Source organism: Gobio gobio (genome assembly GCF_949357685.1).
Source record: "Gobio gobio genome assembly, chromosome: 23".
NCBI classification, from domain to species: Eukaryota; Metazoa; Chordata; class Actinopteri; order Cypriniformes; family Gobionidae; genus Gobio; species Gobio gobio.
Genome location: NC_137119.1, coordinates 26055540 through 26083263, shown reverse-complemented (window position 1 = coordinate 26083263; position 27724 = coordinate 26055540). Strand labels below are relative to the sequence as shown.

Here is a 27724-nt window from a genome sequence, read left to right as displayed (position 1 = left end):
TACAATTATCCACCCTTTTCGTGCTTTATTGTATTTTGAAACCACATGTTGACGGAAACTACTTTGAAAGTGTAGCTTAACAAGCTATGCATCATGTAAAGTAGTTGACTTACAGTCAAGCCTCCATTTTGAAAAATAGATACACTGTAAAAAAATAAAAGCGTTGATGAGTTTATTCAACTTTTACACAAAGTAGTTCACTCAACTCAATTACCTGAGTAAGGTCACATGTCTCCCAATTTAAGATCTTTTTTTCAGCTGATTGAGTTTTTATAGTGTTTTTGATTTTGTGTTGAAAATTGTTTATTTTTTATGTCACCATCATGGTGATCAGTGTTTGATGACTTTTTAATGTTAGTGTTTCTCTGACTGCTGAATAAGAATATAATCATTGTGGTTTAATTCACTGATTTTATGACTGAGTTTAATATGAGCAATATATTTTATTGTGATTCTGGAAAAATTAATAAGAAAATTTAATAAGAAAAGCTGAATAAGGTGTAAAACCGATTGTACATTAAGTACTTTGACCTCCTGTGAGATTTACTCCCACAGACATCAAGAATCAGCCTATGAATCTCAACAATGGTGACATGCTTCATGCCGCAATGCATGCCGAAGCCATGGATGAGTTTTGCATGATGCACCCAGAATGCATTGTTAACTTGTTGCAACTTGTATGCTTGTTAACTTGCAATTACAAATCGAATTTACAATTAATACTAGGTCCAACAATTGTTGAACCAATTTCTTTTCACTGGTTAAAGGAACACGCCACTTTTTTTGAAAATAGGCTCATTTTACAAGTCCCCTAGAGTTAAATAGTTGAGTTTTACCGTTTTTGAATCCATTCAGCCGATCTTTGTATCTGGCGGTAGCGCTTTTAGCATAGCTTAGCATACATCATTGATTCTGATCAGTCCATTAGCATCTCATTCAAAAAATGACCAAAGACACTTTCAATATTTTTCCTATTTAAAACTTGACTCTTCTACAGTTAATTCGTGTGCTAATAACAACTGAAAATGAAAAGTTGCGATTTTCTACACCTATATGGCTAGGAACTACTTTCTCATTCCTGCGTAATAGTCGCGGATCTTCGCGGCCGTACCATGGCTGCAGCGGCGCAATTATTTGTTGGTATTCTGTGAAACATGGTGGTAGTATACACCTTCGACTTACTATCACAGCCCTTTACAACACACAGAACCATGGCTAATCACACAGGTAAATACACAACACAATTTGTCGGCTGCAAGCCTGAAACTTTCTCTGCAACTACACAAACTTAGTGCCAGTCACATTGAAAGTTACCTAGCTGGGGGCTACTTTCAGGCACTGTGTTCCATCATTGCGCTGCTGCAGCCATGGTACTGCCGCGAAGATCCGCGACTATTACGCAGGAATGAGAAAGTAGTTCCTAGCCATATAGGTGTAGAAAATCGCAACTTTTCATTTTAGCACACGATGTAACTGTAGAAGAGTCAAGTTTTAAATAGGAAAAATATTGAAAGTGTCTTTGGTCATTTTTTTAATGAGATGCTAATGGACTGATTAGAATCAATGATGTATGCTAAGCTATGCTAAAAGTGCTACCGCCAGATACAAAGATCGGCTGAAATGACTCAAAAACGGTAAAACTCAACTATTTAACTCTAGGGGACTTGTAAAATGAGCCTATTTTCAAAAAAAGTGGAGTGTTCCTTTAAGCCAACTTTTTTGCATTTAATTGTCCAGTTAACTAAAACATAATCATTTGCCTAAATTTTTGTGATTTGGATTTTATACAGTGTATACTACAAACTATTAAAGACAAAATGCAAACTAGACTAAAGCCATGAACTTGAATATAAGGTTTAAGTAGTTTTTAGTCCATGGATTTTACACTACTGGTCAAAATTTTGCAATCTTATGCTCACCAATCAAGGCTGCATTTGATCAAAAATACAGTAAAAACAGTGATATTGTGAAGTATTATTACCATTTAAAAGAACTGTTTTTTATTTTAGTATTTTAAAAACACATGATTTCTGAAGGATCATGTGACACTGAAGACTGGGGTAATGGCTGCTGAAAATTAAGCTTTGCCATAAATTACATTTTAAAACATATTTGTAATAATCTTTCACAATATTACTGCTTTTACTGTATTTTTGATCAAATAAATGCAGCCTTGGTGAGCATAGAGACTTCTTTTAAAAAACATTAAAAAAAGTTTAATTATTCCAAACCAGTAGTGTAGCTTTGAAGCTAATATGCTATTGAACTACTAAAAGTTGTCAAAAGTTACATTTCACAGACATAGCTTGCGCATATGAAATGTATAGTCTGGGAAAATGGACAAAAATGCGTCCCCTGACTCATGCGCTAAACAGATTTTTGTCCAATCAAATACTCACTAGAATGAGAATGCCCCGCCCCCAATACCATCTGCAGCTAACAAGTAGCAAATCAAGTTCATGGCTGAGGTAATGTTTGGCTATTACAGATCATATCCTTTCATTAGTTTCCCTGTCCTTAGAAACGTGAAAAAAATTATATACAAAAATACTGAGGCAGCACATTTTTGCACAAGAACACACACTTTTTATGCCACTGCCAATAATTTTGGCCACAGCTGTATATTGCTAAACCCATTAGCTATGAATTAGGCCTTTACAAGATTTCATTCCTGCAAGCAACGATTTCACACCAATGGGCCGGTGCAGTGGTTCTCAACGGGTTTTGCTTCAGGAAGCAGAATGTATTGGGTAAGCTAACTATGCATGATTATAGAGTAATTTGCATGTGTTTGCATTTTATCTAGCATTATTTATTAGAGCACCTATGACCCCTTTTTGAGTCACAGCCCACCAGTTGAGCTGGAGCTCACCTGTAGTGTTGAATCCAAACAGTAGGGGGCAGGAGACTGCAAAGGCCAGGACCCAAACTGTAGCAATCATAACTGAAACCCTTTTGCGGGAGCTGTGGGTAGTGTTGTATAGCACAGGCATCACCACAGCCGTATACCTTTACAGAGAGAAGAATTCATCTCAGAGGAGTCTCAAGAGAAATGGAAACACTGATCAGGAAAAGGTCACACTCACTGAAGCACGAAAGTATGAGCTATGAGATTAAATGAAAACTTTTAAATGACCCCACAAGTAATTCTGGAATATACCATCCATTCTTATTTGAAAAAAAAGATCAGTCAATTTCAGATAAGCTTTCACTACAATGCTTTTTTCTGGATCTGCCACGAAGCGTTAAAAAGAAAATATCTGATTAAAAATTAATAAGTCAGGACACCGAAAGAGAATGTGCAACATCTATACATCGAAGAGAGATTAATTATGCTCGACCCCTACCAGCAGGAGGATATGCAATTGTATTAGCTTTTCGTGATCGTTTTTTATATCTGCAGCAGCACACTGCTTTTACAAGTAGAATGAAAGAGGGGGGAGAACCAGGCCAGTCTGAAAGGCATAATCAACCTAAATATATGCCTTTCTCTCCCCCCGGCTGAATACATTTCCCTGCACTCTGTATCATACATTTTATTTGTCTTTTCTACTGAATCATTTTCTCTCAGCCCTTCCATTTCCTATTTGAGAAATTTTATAAGCCACTCACTTTTCCCCCCACACCCCAAACTAATTAAACTTCTATATGGTTTCACACTCATGCCATGCATTCAAAATTAAAACAAAGGCCCCTACCTGCTCTATCTATGAAGGTGTTAATGATGCACCTGTCACTGGATTTGCTGATACCATATTAAAGGAATATTTTGAGTTTGAAAGCTCGAACAGCATTTGTTGATTACCACAAATATTAGTTTCAACTCATCCCTTCTTTAAAAAAAAAAAAAAAAGTAGAAATCCAGTCATTTCAATAGGGATCCACACGATCTGGGAATTTCACATGAGCAGTTCTGGGGAAAGTTACTTTTGTGGGGAAAGTTAATATTGCATTACTCCCTAAAAACTTTTTGTGTTACTTAGTTCTCAAAAAATTCTGCTGCGCTGTCATTCTAGATTGCAGGAGAATAGGATGCATGAGATGAAAGTTCAACAGTCTTACTTCAGCAATAAAAAATTGAAAAAATGAAACACAAATGTGATTTTTATCTAAAGTATTTTTTTCTTATTCATTTGATCATTAAAAGGTCATCAGCAACGACTTTGGTTAAAGGGTTAGTTCACCCAAAAATGAAAATTCTGTCATTAATTACTTACCCTCATGTCGTTCGACACCCGTAAGACCTCCGTTCATCTTCGGAACAGAAATGAAGATATTTTAGTTGAAATCTGATGGCTTTGAAAGGCCTCCATTGGCTCAATGCACCGTTCACTCTCAAGACCCATAAAAGCTACTAAAGACGTCGTTACAAAGTCCATCTCACTACAGTGGTTCTAAAATAACTTTATGAATCGGCGAGAATAGTTTTTGTGCGCAAAAAAACCCTAAATAACGACTTATATAGTGAGGACGATTTCAAAACACTGCATCATGAAGCTTCGAAGCGTTATGAATCAGTGAGTCGAATCAGCAGTTTGGATCATAGATATACATATCTATGGTTTGGATCGCCAAATTTCAGCAGTTTGGCAGTTTGACACGCGATCCGAATCATCATTCGGCTCACTGATTCATAACGCTTCGAAGTTTCATGATGCCGTGTTTTGAAATCGTCATCACTATATAAGTCATTATTTAGGGTTTTTTTGCCGATTCATAAAGTTATTTTAGAACCACTGTAGTGAGATGGACTTTGTAACAACGTCTTTACCTTATAAGGGTCTTGAGAGTGAACCGTGCATTGTGCCAATGGAGGCCTTTCAGAGCCATCAGATTTCAACTAAAATATCTTCATTTCTGTTCCGAAGATGAACGGAGGTCTTACGGGTGTCGAACGACAAGAGGGTAAGTAATTAATGACAGAATTTTCATTTTTGGGTGAACTAACCCTTTAATAAAGTGAGATTAAATAAAGTATATTTGCGATTTAATTATTATTCTGAGTTTGCATTTCACTGTTTTTATTCATTTTGAGGAATACTGATTCCGTTTTTGTTCAAGTGAGATGAATAAATGAATGCTCACATTTAGTCTAGAACTACAATAACCTTCATGTTTACACAGCACACACAACACCTCTGCTTCCGATTTCTCTCGACATGGGGACAGGAGAGGTGTCAGTCAATAAATGACACAACAAAGTAAACTTGCATTACTTGTTTGAAAAAAGTAACAGATTTTGTTGTAAATTTAAAGATAGTACATTACTACTAACTTAAAAAAGTAATCTGATTACTTAACTTACAAGTTACAAGTAATGCATTACCCCTAATACTGTGGGTGAGTGCGAAAGATTTTGCCCACATAGGTTTTTTAATCAGGTTCAGTTGGTCATGCAAATTTGCTGCATTGACCAACAGAAAGGGGCTTGGTTTGAAAGTCATAATGGACCTTTTTTCAAAATTTCACTAATGTTACCACACCTTAATTAATTTACAATGGAAGTTAATGGGGATTTAAAAGCTGAAATGTGAAGCTTATCATTTTATGAAAAGACTTTAATTAATTCTTCTATTAAAACTTGTGTACAGTGGCAGAGAGAGCTCAGCATACTGCACCTTAAGAAAACATATGCAAATAAATAAAAAATACGAGTGAATTAAGAAAACATCATCTGTTTGACAACACATATGCTGCAAATGCTCACAACTCAACCAAGTAGAGAAAAGCGCTGCAAATACTCACAACGCACATACAATCAGGATGTTAAAAGAAACAAACAAAAACTCACCTTTCAGGACAACACCACTGAAAGTAGACATTGAACAATAAGCCCCAGCCAGGTACGTCACTTTTGGGCCCTTGAAACGTTTTCGCGTTTCTGTATTTAGTTGTGTTAGTATTTGTAGCGCGTTTCTGAATTTGGTTGCGTTGTGAGTATTTGCAGAGCGTTTCTGTATTTAGTTTTGTTGAGTATTTCTAGCACGTTTCTGTATTTGGTTGTGTAGTGAATTTGGTTGAATTGTGCGTATTTTCAGCACGTTTCTGTATTTGGTTGCATGAGTACACTCAAAAAAATGGTTTTGGGGGACTGTTCGTTCTACCCAAATGTTTTTTGTTAAAATAACCCACATATATTTATTTTCCCATCAAAACACTATTGTATTGCGTTTAAGTAACTTAAGTTGTGTAATGGTCCATTATACTTAATTGTCAAGCGTTAAACTAATGTAAGTGGTTTGATTGCGCGATTCAAAAAACCCGGATGTGACGATTTCCAACGTATTGGATGAATACGGCGTATTGGATGAATGTTGCCTCTGGCTTGGCGTGCTCAGTTGGGGACACTATATTTTCAACTAAACATCGAAATAAATCGAATTAATAAACTAATTCAACCATATAAACTACTGATCTAATTATTGATCTAAAGCCCACACTGTCACCGTATGGAAATTGACATGAACTGATGACATCAAATGGCTATACAGCTTAATAAAATGATGCTGCATTATTTTCCTGTTTAACACTGTAAAGCTGCTTTGAAACAATCTACATTGTTAAAAGCGCTATATAAATAAAGTTGACTTGACTTGACGGCGCGCACGCGCGTGAACGAGGTGACAACGAGGTGCATGGTGTCAGACCTAGAAGTACCAGCCAGGTAAGAAAAGTTCATTATAAAGTTATTCCGAATGCAAAGTGTTTAATTTATTTTAGTGTTTCGTTAAGTCTGTTATGGGATGCTTTTAATATTGTTTAACTATCAAATGTTGAATGTGTTGATTACGGTTAATTGATGATTGCATTCGATTAAAAAAGGACTTTGATTAAAAAGATGCGAGTTTAATTGTGGTTGTGGAAAACGCATGATTCTCTGTCGTGTAATTCTTAATATGTATGTGTGCTCGTGGAACAAATTATTTGACAATATTTCAAAATGGTTTTCAGTCGAATAATGAAATGACTAACGACGAGGGACATTCTAAAACGTTTAATGTGGCTAACAGTGATATTATACAAATCTAATAATAATATATATATATATATATATATATATATATATATATATATATATATATATATATATATATATATATATATATATATATATATATATATATATATATATATATAATAAACCTTACAATGTGCAGATAAACAGACGAACTCAGCATATGAATGCAACGCGTTTAGTTATTATATTCTGGGTTAATCTGTTTAACGTCAGCCTGTGGTTTATTAATACGGTAGGCCTATGTAAGTTAAGTTAACGTTACAGAATTAGATCTTTTAATATTAATTTCTCAGTATTAAGTATTTAGCCAGCTTAAGCATTTATAACCTGTGAGTAAATTTGCTTTTCTGTACATAGTATGCTATATTATTATGATGTTGTATGGTTAGTATTAGTACATTAAACACATTAAGCGTTTTAGAATGTCTAATAACAAAATCTCCCAGTGCTTTAATCTAAGCTATAGTCCCAGTAAAATTGGCTGAAGCTCTGAAGCAAGCACAAATAAGGCCACATTCGCCTGTTGTAGACGGATATATTTTGGTATGTTTTCTGATGTGTTTTTTTTTTTATGACAGTATGTTTTTCATTATGGTTTTTCCAGTTCATCACTGCCTAAATTTGGTGAAATGAAGGAATGCCACAACTTTATTGATTGAGAAAACAACGTTTTGGCTAAGGTAAGTAAAGCTCCTTTTTAGGATTTATAAAAAGTAGTAATAATTTTGCAAACTTTGTTACAAGGCTCGGCACAATGATAGTATTTAAAGTTTTACGAATTACGCTAAAGCACTTATTATTGCACTGAATCAATGCACTGTAGAAAACAGTGACCATAAATGAGAAAAAAACAAAGTTGGAATGTTATTTAAATTAAATCAATTATTAAATGAAATTAAAGAAAACAAATGATAAATCAGTTCCATATCAGATTCCAGATGATTAATGGCTTATGCTGCGGCCACACTAGACTTTGAGCATGCAAATTTTCTTCGGACACTGCAACGATCGTGATATATGAAGTCTTTTTTTGATTAAGGAACCACTTATTGCAGACTTCAAAACCAGGTGGCCTGCTCTTTTCAGAACAGAAGAGGTAATTGAAAGTTTTTAATTTAAATTTGTGTTTGCTGTTAGACTATATTGGGTATTGTAACAAATTAATTTTCATGTGTTTGTAGGTTTGTGCAGAATTTGAGAGAATTACGACAATCCCATTGGTGTCAACATTCTTTGCCAAGCTGGATGGATACTCCGGAAAACTAATGAAGATGTTTGCAAACCGAGGAGGAGTCCTAGGACAAAGAATTAAAAACCTCTTGGTGCCCACTACACGGGTAAGAAAAACTGCACTCAACAAAACCTTTTATTAAAACATTATTCTCTCACTGGCCACTGAGTTTTGGGGTTATGGTCATGAGCATACATAAAAACAACCCACAGATTTAATAAGATAAGGTTTATTACCATAGTAATACTTTGTATTTATTGTAAACTGACCGATGTATCATACAGACCCTTTTCAAAAAATTAGAATATCATGGAAAAGTTTATTTATTTCCATAATTCCATTCAAAACGTTAAACTTCCATAGATTATAGATTCAGGGCCCACAACTTAAACAATTTCAAGTATTTAGTTGTTTATTTGTACATAATTTGGGCTTTCAGCTCATAAAACCCATGAAAACAGGATTTCAAAAAATTAGAAAATTACATATTACATGAAATCACACAGTAATTACACAGTGATACCATGGTCATTGAACCAGGTTTTGGCTCTTTTGGCAGTGTGGGCAGGTGCAAATCCTGCTGGGAAATGAAGGAAGCATCTCCATAAAGCTTGTCTGCTGAAGGAAGCATGAAGTGCTCTGGAAATGTCCTGGTAGACGGCTGCGTTGAGTGGACAGCGATTCTTCCATTCTTCCTCCAGACCCTGGGACCTTGGTTTCCAAATGAGATGCAAAATTTGCTCTCATCAGAGAACAGGACTTTGGTCCACCGTGCTTTATTAAATACAGAGTCAACGCAGCCATCTACCAGGACATTTCCAGACCACTTCAAGCTTCCTTCATTTTCCAGCAGGATTTGCACCTGCCCACACTGCCAAAAGAACCAAAACCTGGTTCAATGACCATGGTATCACTGTGTAATTACTGTGTGATTTCATGTAATATGTAATTTTCTAATTTTTTGAAATCCTGTTTTTGTGGGTTTTATGAGCTGGAAGCCCAAATTATGTACAAATAAACAACTAAATACTTGAAATCGTTTAAGTTGTGGGCCCTGAATCTATAATCTATGGAAGTTTAACGTTTTGAATGGAATTATGGAAATAAATAAACTTTTCCATGATATTCTAATTTTTTGGAAAAGGTCTGTATAACATTTTGTTCATCGTATTGAAAGACATTTTTAACCGCTGCTTTTCCACCATTGGATAGTTCACTTTAAAATGAAAATTCGGTCATCATATACTCACCCTTATATGAATTTCTTTCTTCTGCTGAACACAAAGGAAGATATTTTGAAGAATGTCGGTAACCAAACAGTTATCTGGTCCCATTGACTTACATATAAAAAAAAAATTCTACTATGCAAGTCAATGGGACCAGATAACTGTTTGGTTACTGACATTCTTCAAAATATCTTCCTTTGTGTTCAGCAGAAGAAAGAAATTCATACAGGTTTGAAACAACATGAGGGTGAGTATATGATGACCGAATTTTCATTTTAAAGTGAACTATCTCTTTAAGGAAATAATCAGGCAATGTAATAATAGATGAATATTGTTATTTGCATCTTTAGACTGATGACATTCAAGTGAGGAGAGCATGCATGATCAAATCTCTCTGTGCATACCTGAACGAAGACCCGTTACGACCCGTGAACGAAGACTAGCAGTCTGGTTTGGGAGTATATGGTGAGTATGTGCTTTTTAAAATGTTGCTATTTTTTCAAGGATACTTAATGTTTTGTTAAAGTAAATACACAGGAATTTAAGAGTACTTAGTAGTTATTTAAATATCCCCTCTAGGATACAGACGTTGCCAGCACTGAGGAGGCGATCCAGAAGACTGTGATGGGAATTTATGTCATAAGACATGAAGGTGCAGACATGGAAGACAACCCAGCAGATCTTGGAGTGGTATTAGAGGGTCAAAAGGTTCTTCAGGACCTTACCAGTGTCCCATATGCAGCAGCCATGTTGCTGGGACTGATTTATGGACTGAACCTGAGCTACCCTCCAGAACTAAGGTACACATTCGAAGTCCTTCAAAAAATTATTCTGGAGCTAGATGGCAACAAGTTGTCCAATAAAGTCCAAACACTGAAGACCAAGCTCTTCTCTGATGTGTTTGAGTAAGGACTCTTAGGACTGTTCCTGGAATGCCAGAATGTTAAAGGGTTAGTTCTCCCAAAAATGAAAATTGTCATTAATGACTCACCCTCATGTCGTTCCAAGCCCGTAAGACCTCCGTTCATCTTCGAAACACAGTTTAAGATATATTAGTTTTAGTCCGAGAGATTTCTGTCACTCAATTGAAAACCTATGGACGGTATACTGTCCATGTCCAGAAAGGCAATAAAAACATCATCAAAGTAGTCCATGTGACTACAGTGGCTCAATCTTAAGTTTATCAAGCGACGAGAATACTTTTTGTGCGCAAAAATAACGACTTTATTCCACTATTAATTTCCTTCTCTCTGTGCCTCGAGTGAGTTCACGTAGTGTGATAGCGCAGCGCGTCTGTGTTGTACGTCACACGCATCACACATGACCAGCGTCGGCCAATAGTGAGCCTACGTGTGATGTACAACACAGACACGCTGCGCTATCACACTACGTGAACTCACTGGAGGCCCAGAGAGAAGGAAATTTAATAGTGGAATAAAGTCGTTATTTTTGTTTACTTTTTGCGCACAAAAAAGTATTCTCGTCGCTTGATAAACTTAAGATTGAGCCACTGTAGTCACATGGACTACTTTGATGATGTTTTTATTGCCTTTCTAAACATGGACAGTATACCGTCCATAGGTTTTCAATGGAGTGACAGAAATCTCTCGAACTAAAACTAATATATCTTAAACTGTGTTTCGAAGATGAACGGAGGTCTTACGGGCTTGGAACGACATGAGGGTGAGTCATTAATTACATTATTTTCATTTTTGGGTGAACTAACCCGTTAATGTTACACATTACACTTTACAGGTTACACTTGTTTTATTTTTCAATGTTCAAAATTGTTGAACTTCGTTGCAAGCTGCCTTTCTGTGAAAGATGTCTAGTACATTTTAGCAGTAATGTCATCTGGACATTTTGGTTGCATGGAGGATTTTTTTTTATTGTATTGTGTAAATTTGTTTCAAAAAGGAAAGAAAAAAAGTTGTATTTCTTTTACCAAGTTTTATAGAGTTTTAATTTACACTGAATTTGCAGAAGTCTTTTGACTTTTTTGAACAATGTGTAAAAGTAATTTTTGCTGATGTTAATACATTTGCACAAGTTTAAAGAGTTGAATGTATGGGTGAGCAGGCTGTTAAAAACTGTTTATTGCAACTGTTGAACAAATACAGTTTGATCATTTGTTACATATCTTGTCTTTTTATGACTCTACAAGACAATCACACACAAACAAATGCTGCTTTGACAGGAGTAACTTTAAATAGATACTACTGAGTTAAAGTAACAAGAACTAATTGGATGGAACCACTGTCCATAATTTAAATGAGTTATTTGAAAGAAATCTCCTTGTGTTTGTTGAATGTAACCTATTTGGACAGTTTTAAATAAACTACTGCATGTTCATTTAACTTAACCGATTTAAGTTACAGGGAAGCAATTCCACTGATTTAGTTCGACATTACAATTTCACATAGATTCTTCCCCATTCAGTTGTGTTGTCCCAACACAAGGAGTTTACATAGATTAGAAAAAGTCCATTAATGTTAATAAAAAGCAATTTGCTTGTGTGGAACCACTGTCCATAATTAAATTAAGTAAGTTTAAAGAATCATTTTTTTGAGTGTATTTGCAGTGTGTATGTATTTGGTTGCGTTGTGAGTATTTGCAGCGCGTTTCTGTATTTGGTTGCATTGTGAGTATTTGCAGTATGTTTCTGTATTTGGTTGCATTGTGAGTATTTGCAGTGTGTTTCTGTATTTGGTTGCATTGTGAGTATTTGCAGTGTGTTTCTGTATTTGGTTGCGTTGTGAGTATTTGCAGTGTGTTTCTGTATTTGGTTGCATTGTGAGTATTTGCAGCGTGTTTCTGTAATGGTTGCGTTGTGAGTCTGTATTTGGTTGCATTGTGAGTATTTGCAGTGTGTTTCTGTAATGGTTGCGTTGTGAGTCTGTATTTGGTTGCATTGTGAGTATTTGCAGTGTGTTTCTGTATTTGGTTGCGTTGTGAGTATTTGCAGTGTGTTTCTGTATTTGGTTGCGTTGTGAGTATTTGCGGTGTGTTTCTGTATTTGGTTGCATTGTGAGTATTTGCAGTGTGTTTCTGTAATGGTTGTGTTGTGAGTCTGTATTTGGTTGTATTGTGAGTATTTGCAGTGTGTTTCTGTAATGGTTGCGTTGTGAGTCTGTATTTGGTTGCATTTTGAGTATTTACAGTGTGTTTCTGTATTTGGTTGCGTTGTTGGTATTTGCAGCGTGTTTCTGTATTTGGTTGCATCGTGAGTACTTGCAGCGCGTTTATGTATTTGGTTGTGTTGCGAGTATTTGTAGTATGTTGACAAACTAATGAATTTTGCAGGTGTTTTTTCTATTTGCAAGTGCTTTCTTCAGTTTTCAGAGCTCTCTTAGCCACCATACTTGTGTATAACTTTGCACAGAAAAGGTTACGTTTTTATATATACGTTAACATGCATATTGTTTAGGTCTACTAAAATACTATTATACTACTAGTATATATTATTATAAATACTATTGAAAGTGCCTTACTGTAACCTATATTTTTGCTTTTTTTAAAGAACAGAAGGGACATGTGGAAATGACTTTTTGTGGTAATCAACATTATACCACAAATTGCGTTTTAAGCTTAACTTGTACTAAACCTTTGAACATGATTTTAATAAAAAAGGAACCACAAGAAATGATGAACACATTTATTATTATCCCCCTACCTGTCGATGCTGATGGCACACAGGTTGAGAATGCTTGCAGTGCACATCATCACATCCAGGGTCACAAAGACATTGCAATACAAGCGACTGAAGAGCCAAGCTCCGCCAACCACCTGCACAGGTACAACAGGGTCATATTAAGGGCTAAATGCACAAAAAAAATTGAAAGGAAAAGGCTTTACATATGAAATATGTCAAACTGAGCAACTTCTAGCCACACTGCCTCACTTATAGGGTTTCTCCAATGCAAGGAAGGAGAGAACTCCTTTTGAGAGTCTCAGCTTTTATCTCACACTCACTTTGCAAATAATGAGGGCTCCACAGGCAAACAGATTCTCTGTCCATCTCGCAGAGGGCCTACGACGATAGCACCCGTCCGGGTGGCAAGGGAGGTAATAAGGCTCCGGCAGAGATGAATGGACTGCGTGGTCCTGAATCAGACTGCTAGGTGTAGTACCTCATGACAGGAAGATCTTCTTTTTTCCCTTCCTGGCACTAATCGAGAGCGGCACAATTTCTCCTACTGCACTGCAGCCATTCACAAGATGTGCGGCCAATTTTAACCGAGTATGCAGTCTCTGAATGAATGTTTTTAACCATGAACTACTAAAATCAGGGAAGGAACATTTTAGAACAATATGTTTAGAAGATTTTTTACACTGTGAAAATTGTTGCTGTAACTGTAAAATTAATTACGGTTTCTTTTATTTATTTATTTTTACAAAAGGTGCAATGTAACATTTGCATTTAATGTTCAAATGTTTTGGGTTAATTAACAAAAACCTTTTTACTGTGTAGAAAAAAAAGTGCTTTATGAATGGTATCTCTGAAAGTAAAACTGCTAATGTTAAAATATTTTTAAAAAGTAAAACTGCACTGATTGATTGAATAATTGAACCGTTTACCAAGGCAAATGGTAATTGATTACATAGAGAACATATTGAATGAAGTATGACTTGACAGATTTGAGAATAATTATCTGCTGCTCTCCAGCTGTCAGATGATATTGCTTTTTACGGATTATTTAAAAAAATAGATATACTGATTTAAGTCTTGTTTCTTTTGTCAATGTCAAGAAATCAACTACTGATAAAAGAAAATAATTGGAAGTCTTAACTGTTTATAGCACATATTTGTGTCCCTGGAGACAGTGGGACAAAACATTTTGGTACCACTTTACAATACAGGTGCCCTAATATGCATTAATTCATGCTTAACTAATGTACAGATAATCAAGAGTTAATGTATGACTCATAAAGAACTAAACCATTTATTTTTATTAATTTACTAATTCAAAATTAATTAAAAACCCATAACCTCAAAGACATATTACTTAACAATAGGGTTGGGTATCGTTTGGGTTTTTTTCGATTCCGGTGCCAAACCGATACTTTTAAAACGGTTCCGGTGCCTAAACGGTGCCTGAACCGATACTTTTTTTTTTTTTAAAGGCCACCAAACGAGGTGGATGACATTAAATGGCTTTTTATTTATTTATTTATTTATTATTTAAATTGAACCATTTATTAAAAGTTTAATGTATACTTAAATGTATGAATATAAATAAATACAAAACACAATTTACTTATTTACAAATTATGATTGACATATTTACAAATTCACAGTAAAACCTAAGCCACCCAACTACAACAAGCCTAATATAACTCTAAACAGTTACAGTAATAACAGCAGTCGTCTGTACAAACCAGCTTCGAGCTTCAGCTTTATTTTGAAATATGATAATTTTCTCTGGCTAAATATTTTAGAACGCATCGCCTTAATGTTTCCATGACGACGCGTCATGTTTCTCACATGACACAGCAGCCGCAATAGCGCTGACAGCTCAGCTGTATCGGGTTTATTTCGTTTTTTCTTTTTATTCAAAATATTCACAAACTTCTTAACTGTGTCACGAACTATCTGATGTTCAAATGTGTGAGTCAATGTGTGTTAGTTGATCTATAAAGCGCAATGGGCGGCGCCATGTTAGTTTGCGCCTCAGAATCGGATCTGTCGGATTTACAACACTTGAGTTCATTCTCGTCTTACAAAATACATGAAAGTAAGTGACCAGTGAACTGGAAGAAGAATAGAGTAAACTATAGAGTTACTATATAATGTGCATTTATCTGATGTGAATAAAACACGTAACGTTAGTCAAATTATAACCGCCTGAAAGGATTGTCATTGCCGCTTTCATAGACATCAGTGTGTGTTTTTTGCTAGTACTTATGAACATTTAAATGTCTGAAACCTGAAATAAACATGATGTCGTTGAAAACACTGAGTAGTTGTCATGAGTTGTGATGTGACGAGCGCTGAGCGTCTGTCTCTGGCTCAGCCAAAGCGCGAAAGCACGTTTGAATTTTGGCACCGAAATGAGGAACCGAAAACTGCGTTCTGATTCGGTCCGGTACATACCGGTTATATAAGTACCGGTGCCATATTGGAACCGGATTTCGGTACCCAACCCTACTTAACAATAAGTTAACAGTGATGTGCCTCAACAAGTAAAGTCCTAACATAATGATACCTTTACAAATCATTAGCTAATGATTAATTAAAGCAGACAACTGAAAGTTGAAATGCATGGCTTTGACCCATTGTGGTAACTAACACATTAATTTACATTATTAGTTAATATAATATGTTATTAGGGAATTAATACATGATGACACATTTAATCAATAGCAATTCATATATTACTTAATCTATTAACCATATAGAATCTTCATTAGTTGCTGATGCAGTAATCATTAATCACAGTGGTTTAGTTCTTCATGAGTCATACATTAACTCTTGATTATCTGTGCTTTAGTTAAGCATGAATTAATGCATGCATGAATTAATGCATATTAGTGCACCCGTATTGTAAAGTGTTACCAATTTTTTATTACTTTTAATTATTTTACATTGCTTGGCGTAGTTTCATGGCCGAAATGCAGTCATTTCAATAGGAATCCTCACAATCTGGAATATCTTGGGAGGGCGTAAGATTTCACAACAGGTTCAAGTTGGTCAAGCGTATTGGCCGTGTTGACCAACAGAAAGCTGCTTGGTTTGAAAGTGACTTCTGTGTGAGCTTCATGCCCAAACATCTGTGTGAGCCTAGACAATAGACAATAGTCCTTGTTTTCACAAATGTGACGACACTAACATGGCTTTGTCCAGTCGATCATATATGTGCGTGGCACAAAGTGATGTGGGTGACGAAATAAGAAGAGGGTCCGACAGTACCTCCCCAGCTAACAAAAAATGGTCTAAGAAAGTTTTTCTAACATTCCCTTTAAGTTATGAAAGCATTCCTGAAAGTTCTCTGAACGTTCACAGCGTCCAGTTTTTTAAAATGTTTTAAAAATGTTTAAAGGAACATTCTGTTTTATCACTTTACAAACATTTTGGGAATGTTACGTCTCTGAATGTTCTGAAATAATTAACATTTAAAAATGCTAGATGAATGTCCAACTTAAATGTTACAGAAAAAAAAACATTCCATGAACGATGTATAAATAATGTTTTTGTGCTACTGTTTTGAAAACATTATTAAAGACCAGATAACTCAATGAAAATGTACTGATAATCAGATATTTTTGTACAATTTACGATTTGAGTCCCTGAATATGTTTTCAACTCGCTGTAAATTTACCTGTTCAAGATTGACACTGTCATCCAAATCACTCGATCAAATTATGCTTAAATGATAAATTATGAATAGTTCATTTCCACAAACAATGCTTAAAAGAAATAAATTCCCCAAACAATGTCTGTCTATGTCCTTGTACATGTCATTAAGTTACCAGGCAATCCTTAAAAACATCTTATCTAATTTATTTGTTGAGTGCTTTTAAAGAGGGGTTCAAGGGCATAGCACTGAAATCCTTTTGTAATTATTAGAATTTCCAAGGATCAGCATTCTCCCCTAAATGTGATCAGGCAGACCAAACTAGAGACTTGAAACTTTGAGGGATGGTTGTATCCACCCCGTCTTCAACATCAACAAAGCCCGCCCCAATCGGCCTGATCGTAGTGCTATACAGCGATCAAAAGTACGTAATGGCTCAATAACTCCTAAACAATTTGACGCAGACTCAAGTGCCTTATAACATGAAATCTACAACATTTTTGGATAGCTTGGATTTTGCAAACTAGTCCTAGGTTTTTCGCCCACTTGGAACCAAACCAGTGCAGAAAGATTGTCAAAAAGTTTTGGAAATTTCGATTCACATCTGCGACCGGATGCCAAAACATTCAAAATAGGCGTGGCCACTTTACTAAAATGGCTATCACTCTTGAATGGAATAAGATCATTTCACTAAACTCAGTATGTATGGGCTCAGTCTGTGGTTGCGTGAAAAAGAACATGCCAACTGGCCACTTGATGGCGCTATAAAAAAAAAAAAAAAAAACACAAAATGGCTATAGCCACTGACTTTAAAACTGGCATGTGGTGTCTTTGTCCAAGGTGCCGTGATTGTCTACGAGGACATTCGTGCATCTCGAAAAAACGCGGCTGCCGTTCGACCAATGAAGGTTAACGGAGGATGATCTGAGCAAAACTCGCTGGGCCTGTTTGACTCACGGCCCTAGAGGCCTGTGAGAAATTCAAAAGAAATCGGCCACAGGGGGCGCCCATGCGTTTTTTTTGTGCGTAAAGATTGTATATCACGCAATGTTTTGCACATGCCAATGACATTCATATCATATATAATAATAATAATAATAATTAGTTACATTTATATAGCGCTTTTCTAGGCACTCAAAGCGCTTTACATAGAAGGGGGGAATCTCCTCAACCACCACCAATGTGCAGCATCCACCTGGATGATGCGACGGCAGCCATATTGCGCCAGTACGCCCACCACACACCAGCTGATTGGTGGAGAGGAGACTGAGGGATGATACCAATCGTATATGGGGATGATTAGGAGGCCATGATGGACAGGGGCCAATGGGCAAATTTTGGCCAGGATGCCAGGGTTACACCCCTACTCTTTATCGAAGGACATCCTGGGATTTTTAATGACCACAGAGAGTCAGGACCTCGGTTTAACGTCTCATCCGAAGGACGGTGCTTGTTACAGTATAGTGTCCCCATCACTATACTGGGGTGTTAGGACCCACACAGACCACAGTGTGAGCACCCCCTGCTGGCCTCACTAACACCTCTACCAGCAGCTACCTAGTTTTCCCAGTTGGTCTCCCATTCAGGTACTAACCAGGCTCAGCCCTGCTTAGCTTCAGTGGGAAACCAGTCTTGGGCTACAGGGTGATATGGCTGCTGGTTATATCATATATAACTCCTCATTCTGAGCAACTTTGCCTCTAGGACTACCGCTGTCAATCGAATCATTCGTGAAATAAAGGAGATTATATGGTGGACTTTAAAACTGGCATGTGGTGTCTTTGTCCAAGGTGCCGTGATTGTCTACGAGGACATTCGTGCATCTCGAAAAAACGCGGCTGCCGGTCGACCAATGAAGGTTAAAGGAGTACGATCGGAACAAAACTCGCTGGGCCTGTTTGACTCACGGCCCTAGAGGCCTGTGAGAAATTCACAAGAAATCGGCCACAGGGGGCGCTCATGCGTTTTTTTTGTGGGTAAAGATTGTATATCACGCAATGTTTTGCAGATGCCAATGACATTCATATCATATATAACTCCTCATTCTGAGCAACTTTGCCTCTAGGACTACCGCTGTCAATCGAATCGTTCGTGAAATATAGGAGATTATAACAAAAACCTACTTTCGCGAACTAGTCCTAGGTTTTTGGCTCAACCTCGATAACTGTTAAAAAGCTTTAAGACATATATTTCCTTAGTAAATTGCATGTTTGGGCTAGAAATTGTCTTTTCCATCTATGATCTAAGTGGTTACATGCTTGCTAAAAAAACTAAATACATTTTTATGAATGTGCTTAAAAGCCTTAAAGCGATTGAACCCGGATGCTCCTCGAAACTATTTACATTTAGTAATTGTTATTGTTAACACAAAAAAACACCCTGAACTAGGCTACAAGCAGGTTCTTGTGTACTCACTTCCAAATAGACGGCCCAGGGCATAACCAGTGAAGCGACCAAGAGATCAGCTACTGCCAGGCTGACCACCAGGTAGTTGGTGGTGGTCTGGAGAGCCTTCTCACGAACCACAGCAATACACACTAGAACATTCCCAAACACAATAGCCAGGATAAGTAGGGAATAGAGCATGGCATAGTAATTCCTTTCCCCTTCTTCAATGCCTGGTAACAGACTGTAGTTTCCCCCAGAAGTGAGAGAATGTTCTGACTCATTCCACAGCCATTCACTGCTGCTTAACATTGCCATGAGTCTGGAAGATCTGGGGGGAGAGAACAGTGTTTCACTTTTGGGAATCAAAGGACAATATAAACTGTAACATCTCTAAAGTGTCTATACAGTCTTGACCCTGTTTGAAACCTTGTGTTTACATGCTGACCTCCCTGAATGTTATATTCTGCAAAGAGACTTGGTAACACTTCACTGTTGAGAAATGACAAGCTGTTTGGTGACTTCACAGTGCAGCTTTTATATCTTTGAAATGTCGATAGCAGCAATAAAACAAACAAGATATCGTAAAATATATATATTGTGAAGGCTCATTTGAAGAGCCATGCTTTATAACTTGTGTTTGCCACTGCCATAATATAACGGTCTTATCCAGCACATATACAACCCTTTACATTTGGATGTAAGGCTAATAAGAACATTGATTCAATAACAAATAGTCAGTCTAGAACAATATTAAATCTTGAGAATTTCGAAATTTGACTAAATCTTTAACATGGATGATAACGTTCCAAAATGCATTGCAGATTTTTTTAAAAAATCTAAAAGTTGCTGATATAAAGTCACACTCATTAACGCCAAGGATGGAAAAAAAGCATGGATAATCTTCACAAATGTGCCCTGAAAGCCAGTGTGAACGCATGCATTTAATGAGTTTGTTCTGGATAGCATCCATTTCTGTGCTGCATTCCAGAGGCAGATTACACAATTTACAATGTGTCTACCTGTTAAGCATCTCCAGCGAAGAACCGAAACAGAACCACCTCTGAATGCACTTTCCCTGAGATTAAAGTTATCTGTCCAGTCTCATCCAGTCCAGTGAGCCGTTGATGCCGGGGAAGGGACTCCATCCTTGACGCGCACCGGGCGAGCACAACGTAAGTGAAACTTATTCAATCACAGCTCCCCAATACTTCCTCCACTCGTTGCTTTTGTGCAATATAACTCTGTGCAGTGCAGCCGGGCACCCAAATGGTTTCGCACAGATCGAGCTTGATTCGCCCGGGTGGTTGGTTACAGACGAGGGACGCGCTTCATTCCATTTCTAAGAGGTCCTTTACGCACGAAGCATCCATGCTTTTATTAGTTCACTGATTGGTGGTAGAGCAAATATATTTCGAAGTGAATCCAGGTAGGTGAAAGAATAAAAGAACATCTCAAAAAGCCCAATTGTAAATCATGCCATAGCTCTAAAGGTGTTCGCGTTCCGCTGACGGTTTCGAAGGATGTCTACACCGTTCCCTCTCAGGCTGTGATCTGAAAAAAGCTGTTACCTGTGACATTCTCAGCAAACCGGGTAACGGCACAAGAGCCACATCGAGTTCACCTGATAATAGCACGTTAAAATTAATTTCTTATTGAGAAAATAATTGCGTAATTATGGAATTTTGCAGAGACAGGGACTAATGGTCGCACCTTTTACTAGCCATTGGATATTTATGTTTATTATTAAAAGTCACTCACAGGCACTGTCTTGAGTCTTGGCTTCAAACTGTTATTAAAAATGTTCACCGTTATTGACCTGGGGGGAAATATACTGTTCATTGAACACACTGTGCTCCAATATAGGTAGCCTAATTTGTCATGAACCTGTCTATTATTAGTTCAGACGTCAGAGAAATACCTAAAAGCTATACTTAACATAAATGATAGTTTATTAATTTCAAAATAAAGAAATATGTCACAACACAACCTGCCATTAAACTGTCTATTATATAAAATGACAAATAATAGCCAACATAAAAAAATTAAAGAAACACAGAAAATAAACAAAAGGAAATTAATTATTGTAATTAATCATTTGTATTAACACTTTTTTCTAGGGTAATCATTGATATTGGCATTTTATTTTAAGTATTTGACTTTAATATATGTATATGTAGAAGTTTATAATATGTATTTTTACATAAGTATGTATGGATATTGTATGTTTTTGTGTATATATGCACTTATACATATGTATACATAGGCATTTATCATTATTGTTGTGGTGTTTTTTTTCTTTTCTTAATCATTATATATTTACTTTATTTAGTTACTTATTTACTGGCATGGGGTGGGGGTTGTTCTGTAAAAACGTGAAAAGCTTTAAATATATATATTTTTTTATGTGTACAAATGTGTAACATTTAAAACACATAACTTTATAAAAATGCACTCCAATAGATGTGACAACTTTATGAAATACCTTTTCACATTTCAGTTCAAATTCTTACATAGCTTAATATAATTAGATCTAATTTTAAAAGGTTTTCAACTTGGTGTTTAAAACCAACATACAAAACCACAGCAAGAGAAGAGATTTTAGACATACAATGCTATGTGACAACTTGCCCGACTCTCTTATCTTATACTGATGTGACATGCGGGAGGCATTTAGCAAGCAAATAGGTCATAAAATCAGGAACAAGAGCAAAGGAGGGACAATAAAATGAAATAGAGATTTGGAATATGGAGAAAACAAGAAAGCAAATAAACCCCGGGCATATTTAGGTCCCCTGTGGCAAACAAAGAAATTAGTTTTAGATTTTTTATTTTCCAAACCCGGCTCAGTGTTGTGGAGCCCATTATGGCTGGGGTGAAAATGACACGGTCACATTTATCATCTGTTCTTATCATTCAGGAAAGAGCAAGGCTCAGGCTCAGATGAGACCGATAACGTGTGCCAAATCCAATACCTGGACCTCTATAGTATTGCTTACACCTGATGAACTACCAATTACTCAAGCTGTAACTCCACAATAACAGCGCTCTATAAATTGACACTCAAATAATTATTTTCAAGATGGATGAAGGAAGGTCTGTTGATTTGATTGCACTGCAATCCAATGAAAAATGTGCCAGCCTTGATCTGTGTTCAGTATCAGTCTGACAGTTATTTACCAAGGTGCAGCCGACCTGATCAAAACAGCCAACAGTGAAATGAGCATCAGGGCACCTGTGACCGTGAACCCCTCCTTGCTGGCCATAAAACGCTCCCTTATTTTTACCTAATTGCATTACTGCCACCTAGTGGTAACCACAGAATGCAGAAGGGCAAACTACATATGCACATATGATTAGTAAGCAACTTGGCAAACTTTTTTTAGCCTATAAGTTATACGAGATTCAACTTTTAAAGTCAGTATAATATCATTTAATTTGAAATTACTTGTACAACCAAGTTGATTATATTAAAAGGCAGAAAGTGAAGTTGAAATAGGTGGATTTTTTTTACAGTGAGATGAATTAAGAAATGTCCAGAGTCTTTTTTTAAAATATTTTAATGAAGCACATTTGTAAATATATATTCACACTGGTTTACAGTCCAATGCCTTTTTTTATTCTTCTGATTCAGTCTGAAGGAGCAATTATTATTCTTATTGTATTTTTTTTTATTGATGAGCCATTAAAAATATATTAATAATGATACTAATATTAAGTTATTCAGATTCACATTAAAATATGAGTCAGTTTTATCAGTTTCATCTGTCAATTTTTAATTTAATCTATAATGGTCCAGATCAATATGAATATTAAAGTAATATGTAGTTAATTTAATTTAAAAATGCTGCTCAATTAGTAATATTACTGTTTCTCATGCTCTTCCCAATCAATGTATCCGCCTGCATAATGCCGTGCCCTGAAAAAAAGAGAGAAAACAAGTAGTACCTCTAACAACAGGGAATATTTAATTAATTGGATCATACACATTATGTATTCTAGGCTCATAATGAGATCAGTGAGTGTGTGTGTTTTCAGTAGCTTACTTAGAGAATCCCAGACGATGAGCAATTTCAAGAGCAGACAAACTCCTTTTCCCACTTCGGCAATGGAAAACTATGTCATTATCGTCCTTTTTGGGGGCTTTCACCTTAAAGTGCAGTTGAAACTGTTGTGGAGGCAGCTTCAGTGACTCCTCAAGCTGTCCCACTGAGAGATACATTAAAACCGAGAGTTAGTATGTACACCGGAAAAAAGAAACAGTAATTCTATACACCTCAGTAATGCCTTACATGGAATGTTGATGGAATCAGGAATCCGGCCAGCCTGGAATTCATCTGGATTCCTGACGTCAAACAGCTGTACGCTGTGATTGGCCAGCATAGCTTTGAGCTGCTCGTATGTCACAACTGACACTGAAATTGTGAAAATCAAAAAGTATAATGATACCACCGCAAGATCATATTTTGATCTTAGTTGCTATTCTATTATTGTCAATTAATGTAATGTTCAATAATTAATACCAGTGAAAAGCATGCAAGATAAAAAAACAAACAAACAGGCAACAGCATTTACTAAAGAATCCTGCTCAGACTGCATGTTTGGCTAATGGGACACAAAAGATGAGTTTAAACAATAATTTTGCTGTAATCAGCAGAAACAAAAACAAAACAATGGCTAAGTGGTTTAGTCAGCAGTACAATTAACCACAATTTTAAGCATTAATTAGTCATTATTGGTCCTTTAAATTAGAAATGTACAACATTGCTGCATTATAACCAAGTGTAAACAGCTATTAGCAATATTCTCCATCCCAATAAATAAAAACGACAATAAATAAATAGGTTCAGTTAAAAGACTGAATGCTTTGATGTGTGTTTTTCATGAATAGGCTATCATGGCTATTCATCAAGTAGAGATAATTGAGAATTGGACCAAAGTCCAAAGTTCCTATTATAATGAATTACTCTTTACCTGGCATTGCAGATTCACTGAAATACGGCTTCTGAAAGATATTACCGGTATATCTTCCCCCCGAAAGTTAGAAATTAATTTTATCTGCAAGAAAATAAATCCACCTATTGAGGATATAAGCTCTACCTGGATCAGGCTGTGCGTCACTGTGATTGATGGTGGAAGTCTTCAGTCCACATGCTGAGATCACCCTACCATGGCAAACCGGTTTAGTGACTACAAACAGGTAAAAATGACGGAAAACCTGAAACAATACCATATCTAAAACCTGGAACAGTCAGAGTGACAGTGCAACTGTCGGTTTGTCTGTAACCCCTTTTTTACCTGTCCGGAAGGAAACGACAGATTATACGCTGCCCTCTAGCGTCAAGATCGTTTCCAGGTTTTACAGTTTTTCTCAGTCGCTTTGGTACATTTCTCGAATCATCCTCGACATTTGCAAAATAGTAAGTGCATTTCTCAAAACAATTCGTACAAATAGCAAAACACCATGGATTACCTGCAAAAGCCAGTCTCTTGCTCAAAATCCTTAGTTCATCTCTCAAAAGTAAATATCTGTGTCAATGAACATGTCAGTGCCATCAGAATGACAAGTCCTTGTGTCATTGTGTATGAATAAGACGGTCAAATTGCTTAGTCATGTTGTCAATATAACCATGTACACTGGAGGGATGTTCTGATGTAAATATGGCTAAAGTTTTGATGACAATTATTGTAAATTGTAGGTTACACCTTAGTGTGGGAGTTTGATTGCAAGAGATTGGACAAGATTCACATTTACGCTTTTACTGTTTGTACTGTAATTTGTTGACAGACCATGTCATTGCGATACAGAAAGGAAAAGACAGCACTGCATAGATCAAGGGGAAAAAAAACAAAAAAAAAACAAAAGTAGAAATGTGAACGTCTGATGGAAATGTATAGAAAAATGCTTGACATATTATGACAACTTGTTCAACCATTTTGCATGTAAAGACTTATGCTATGAGCTAATGGCTAAATGTTGTGGGGGGTGAGACTATTCAACAGAGACCCATTATAATACATTTTGATCAACATGACGTAAGCAATTGATAATGTAGGAAACAGCAGAGAATTGTACATAATCATTTGCATGGATGTACCAAAGCATTTGCAACTTGTTCAAAGAAATCAGAAACTGCTTTTTTGATGACACAATGTGACACAATGATGTGAAGATTGAACAGGTAGTTTTGAGAATTTCAATTCTGATCTGAGAAATGTACCAAAGTGACTGAGAAAAACTGTAATACACAGTGGATATTTTCAGGAAGGATCGATGAGCCTTCCTCTAACCCTTCCTCTAACCCTAACCATTCCTTTATGCCTTGTCATGAAATAGGCCTATATCTGATGTGATGTCTATATTTACGTGTATAACGGTTTTATGAGATAAAACAACAATGTTGGCCATCGCATTAAGTTCTCCTATGGTTGCCGTCGTCGATTGTTAGTTTTCTAAATTGGTGTGTTAGGCTTATATAAAATCTCGATATCGATAATTTAACTAAACATAATGTAATGGATAATGTATAAGCTGCTATTAAATGGTTTCTTTCATTATTATTATTATTATTTTTTTACTTTATTTTACATAGGGGCCTATAGCTATGGTAAATCTGTAGGGTTTTAACAATAACACTGAAATTTTGGTTAAACCATTATATTTGTATAATATCTTTGTAGTGAAAAAAGAAATAGCCTATTTAAAACATGATGTACAGCGCAACAACAACAAAAAAAAGAAAAAGAAAAGGAAAAAAAAACCCATCGCAGTGTTGCCAGATCTTGCTGGAAAAACACCTGTTCAAAAACTATTGCCTAAATAGCTGGTGATGTTATCACAGTTGAAAGAACTGGGTGTAATATCTTATCATTTTGCATATTGCATTTTCATAGCAGCGCAGTAGCAAAGCGCGGCGCTATAACTGACAGGATGATGGCAGAGGCAAATTTATTATTTGTTAATAAACGTTGAATTTCTTTGTTTAATATAGGTGAGTTTGATTTTATTCGCAAGTGGCTTGTTCATGCGATGCAGAAAATATCCAGACTGTGGCTAATTTCTTTGTTTAATATAATTGATTGTTTTATTGTTGTTGTGTTTTCATCAAAACATTTAAAAAAAAAAAAAAAAAAAAAAAAAAAAAATATATATATATATATATATATATACATATATATATATATATACATATATACATATATATATATATATATACATATATATATATATATATATATATACATATATATACATATATATATATATATATACATATATATACAACAATGAACCACAAACTAAGCATTTGTTTTAAAGTAGGGTTTAATTTATTCATTATTCATTTATTTGTGTTACAATGCGGGTATACCATATAATCCATTTTATTCATTATGTCAATAAAAGTTCTGTTTAATATAAGCGAGACTGTCAGGCCTACTATTTTATTGTTTTTTCATCAAAAGTAATATTGAATCAGCATTCCTTATATTCTAAGAGAATAAAAAAGATTCACGTTAAAGCTGCAGTCCGTAAATTTTGAGGCTCTTGCGGTCAATAAACAAAACTGCATGCGTCTTGCGGAAGAACATTGTAGCCAGAGCTACTTCTCTCTGTTTATGTCTATGACGAGTCACGCAGGTACTGTGCTACCCCGCAGCAGCGGTAGCGATTACACCCAGACTGGTCTAAAATAGTTCGTATATAAACACTTAAGTGTACCGTGGTAATTCAGGAAAGACAAAAACACGAAAAAAGTTACAGACTGCAGCATTAAAGATCAAGATCCTGAGCTTCATTGACAAATATAATTTCTTGTAAAATATGTGGCGTAATGTTGTCACAAGGTTATTAATCTAGCTAGAATGCGAGATTAGTTGCTGCTGAGGGACAAATAGACTATTTTTAGAGCTGCTTTACACAATTAACTTGACATTTGGGATCACTATTAAGTTAAACTGTAGTGATCTGGAGCAAAGCATTACCAAGTTCAAATATGCAAGTGTTATTTGTAAATAGTCCTACGCTAAAAAAAAAAAACCTGAACCCTGCCACTGCACATGTTTATAAGCGCCTTTATTACAGTTTTTCTCAGTCGCTTTGGTACATTTCTCAGATCAGAATTGAAATTCTCAAAACTACCTGTTCAATTCTCACATCATTGTGTCACTTGTGCACATCAAAAAAGCAGTTTCTCATTTCTTTGAACAAGTTGCAAATGCTTGTGTACATCCATGCAAATGATTATGTACAATTTTCTGCTGTTTCCTACATTATCAGTTGCTTATGTCATGTTGATCAAAATGTATTATATTGGGTCTCTGTTGAATAGTCTCACCCCTCACAACATTTAGGCATTAGTTCATAGCATATGTCTTTACATGCAAATTGGTTGAACAAGTTGTCATAATATATCAAGCATATTTCTATACATTTCCGTTAGACGTTGATATTTCTTTTTCTCTCTGTATCGCAATGACATGGTCTGTCAACAAATTACAGTACAAACAGTAAAAACGTAAATGTGAATCTTGTCCAGTCTCTTACATTCAAACTCCCACATACACTACG

At 35.9% G+C, this 27724-nt stretch overlaps 2 protein-coding genes and 1 long non-coding RNA gene across 3 annotated transcripts in view; 1 reads left to right on the top strand and 2 right to left on the bottom strand.

The window, feature by feature from the left end:
• drd3 (dopamine receptor D3) overlaps nt 1-19473 on the bottom strand; it is a gene marked incomplete at its 5' end in the record, with an annotated part of 35804 nt that extends 16331 nt beyond the window's left edge. Inside the window, 3 exons of the mRNA XM_079806717.1 lie at nt 2873-3009; nt 13149-13261; nt 19186-19473. Of these exons, the coding sequence (XP_079662843.1) occupies nt 2873-3009; nt 13149-13261; nt 19186-19473 (538 nt within the window). The remainder of the gene's footprint in view (nt 1-2872; nt 3010-13148; nt 13262-19185) is intronic.
• Nucleotides 8057-10163, top strand: LOC307119952. The gene is made up of 4 exons (XR_013815714.1): nt 8057-8114; nt 8200-8355; nt 9826-9940; nt 10055-10163. It is a non-coding gene; the product is annotated as an uncharacterized lncRNA (long non-coding RNA).
• Nucleotides 19474-22706: 3233 nt separating the features above from the next.
• LOC307119627 (thiosulfate:glutathione sulfurtransferase) lies at nt 22707-24282 on the bottom strand. Its single transcript, XM_079806019.1, has 4 exons — nt 24130-24282; nt 23448-23570; nt 23202-23364; nt 22707-23074 (listed from the first exon to the last, which is right to left on the bottom strand). The coding sequence occupies exons 1-4, from the start codon at nt 24134-24136 to the stop codon at nt 23020-23022; spliced, it is 348 nt and encodes a 115-aa protein (XP_079662145.1). The 5' UTR covers nt 24137-24282; the 3' UTR covers nt 22707-23019.
• Nucleotides 24283-27724: the final 3442 nt, after the last annotated feature.

What these genes read in the sequence shown, in the direction of transcription:
- LOC307119627 (XM_079806019.1), bottom strand. An exon ending in TGATTCCATCAACATTCCAT is followed by an intron (nt 23,365 to 23,447) that starts GTAAGGCATTAC and finishes TGTATCTCTCAG; the next exon opens with TGGGACAGCTTGAGGAGTCA. An exon ending in CATCGTCTGGGATTCTCTAA is followed by an intron (nt 23,075 to 23,201) that starts GTAAGCTACTGA and finishes TCTTTTTTTCAG; the next exon opens with GGCACGGCATTATGCAGGCG.